Genomic DNA, 1,579 nt, shown 5'->3' on the forward strand with positions numbered 1-1,579 from the left:
ATCAATAAAATTAGTTTAGCTATAGTTTCATTTGATTCAATCAGTTTTAGATTTTCTTTCCTTATTCAATACTTAAAGCTTGAAAGGGCTTGCCTTGGTCCTTGATTAAATATATTGTCATTCCTTTTATAAATGTTAAAATTATATGCCAATATTTTAAATCTTTAAATTCGTTGTGTTTAAATTTTGATAAAGGAGACGAAATGAGTTGTTGGACCAACTTCTTACAATCTAGTCATGAGTATAAGAAAGGTGTAGAGGGTTATTTAGATAAAGAGTTATCTTCACGAGCAATTGGAGATCAAATTACTTGCCCTTGTAAGGCGTGCTATCATCGCTTTTGGCATCGTAGAGAGACAGTGTTCAATCATTTGATTGCAAATGGGATTGAGCCTGGCAGCATTGAAGGATGGCATTGTTATGAAAAGGGCATGTCATCAACATCAAATACTAAGAGGGATGTTGAAGACATGCATGATGATATTGAACGTCTGATATATGATGTTCATAGAGATGTGGCCGAAAGGTGTGAAGGTGTTGGAGATGAGCCGAATGATGAGGCTAAGAAGTTTTATAAGTTAGTTGAAGATGGTAAACAAGAGTTATATCCTAGGTGCAAAAAATTTTCAAAGCTATCATTTATTATTCATTTTTACCTTTTGAAGTGTACTCATGGGTTAACTAATATAGCAATTTCAGAGTTTTTGGATCTTTTTCGAGAAGTGTTACCGTATGCATCCAATTTGCCTAACTATTTTAATGAGGCAAAGAAATCGATAAAAGATCTGGGTCTTCATTATGACAAGATTGATGCATGTCGTAATGATTGTATGCTATATTGGAAGGAGCATGAAGCTGCCATGTCTTGCTATGTTTGTCATGCTCCAAGGTGCAAAGAAACACAGACTGAATATCAAGAAGATATTAGTAATCAACCACCTAAGAAAGTGCATCAAGTCCCTGAAAAAGTTATTTGGCATTTCCCTCTTAAACCAAGGCTTCAAAGGTTGTACATGTGTTTAGAAACAACAGAGCTAATGAGGTGGCACGATGAAGAAAGAAAGAAAGATGAGTTATTGCGGCATCCCGATGATGGTGAGGCATGGAAAGAGTTTGACCAAAAGTACCCAGATTTTTCTAGTGAGACACGTAATGTTCGTTTGGGCCTCGCAAGTGACGGATTCAATCCATTTCGAACTATGAGCACACAACATAGTACATGACCTGTTGTTCTAATTAATTATAACTTACCACCATGGTTGTGCTTGAAGCCAGAATTTTTAATGCTATCTCTCCTTATTCCCGGGCCCACCTCTCCTGGAAATGACATTGATGTCTATCTTCAACCATTGGTTCAAGAACTCAAAGATTTGTGGGAGTATGGGTTAGACACCTATGATGCGGAGAAGTGTCAAACATTTAAGATGCATGCAGCTTTACAATCAACCACTAGCGACTTTCCATGTTATGCTATGTTATCGGGTTGGTGCACCAAAGGGAAGTTTGCATGCCCTTATTGTCACTACGAGACTGATCATCATCACTTGAGTAATAGTAACAAAACCTGTTATTTGGCTCA

The 1,579-nt window shown here is 37.0% G+C and overlaps 1 protein-coding gene across 1 annotated transcript; it reads left to right on the plus strand.

Moving 5' to 3' along the window:
• Nucleotides 1-203: 203 nt before the first annotated feature.
• On the plus strand, nt 204-1,223 carry LOC145594183 (uncharacterized). The gene has a single exon (XM_081650517.1). It carries the CDS (start codon nt 204-206, stop codon nt 1,221-1,223), a length of 1,020 nt encoding a protein of 339 aa, XP_081506643.1.
• Nucleotides 1,224-1,579: the final 356 nt, after the last annotated feature.

This window comes from Chenopodium album, chromosome 19, assembly GCF_948465745.1.
Source record: "Chenopodium album chromosome 19, dcCheAlbu1.1, whole genome shotgun sequence".
NCBI lineage: Eukaryota > Viridiplantae > Streptophyta > Magnoliopsida > Caryophyllales > Amaranthaceae > Chenopodium > Chenopodium album.

Bases quoted from the DNA above. Each gene is read 5' to 3' on its own strand.
- LOC145594183 (XM_081650517.1), top strand. From the start codon at position 204: ATGAGTTGTTGGACCAACTTCTTACAATCTAGTCATGAGTATAAGAAA.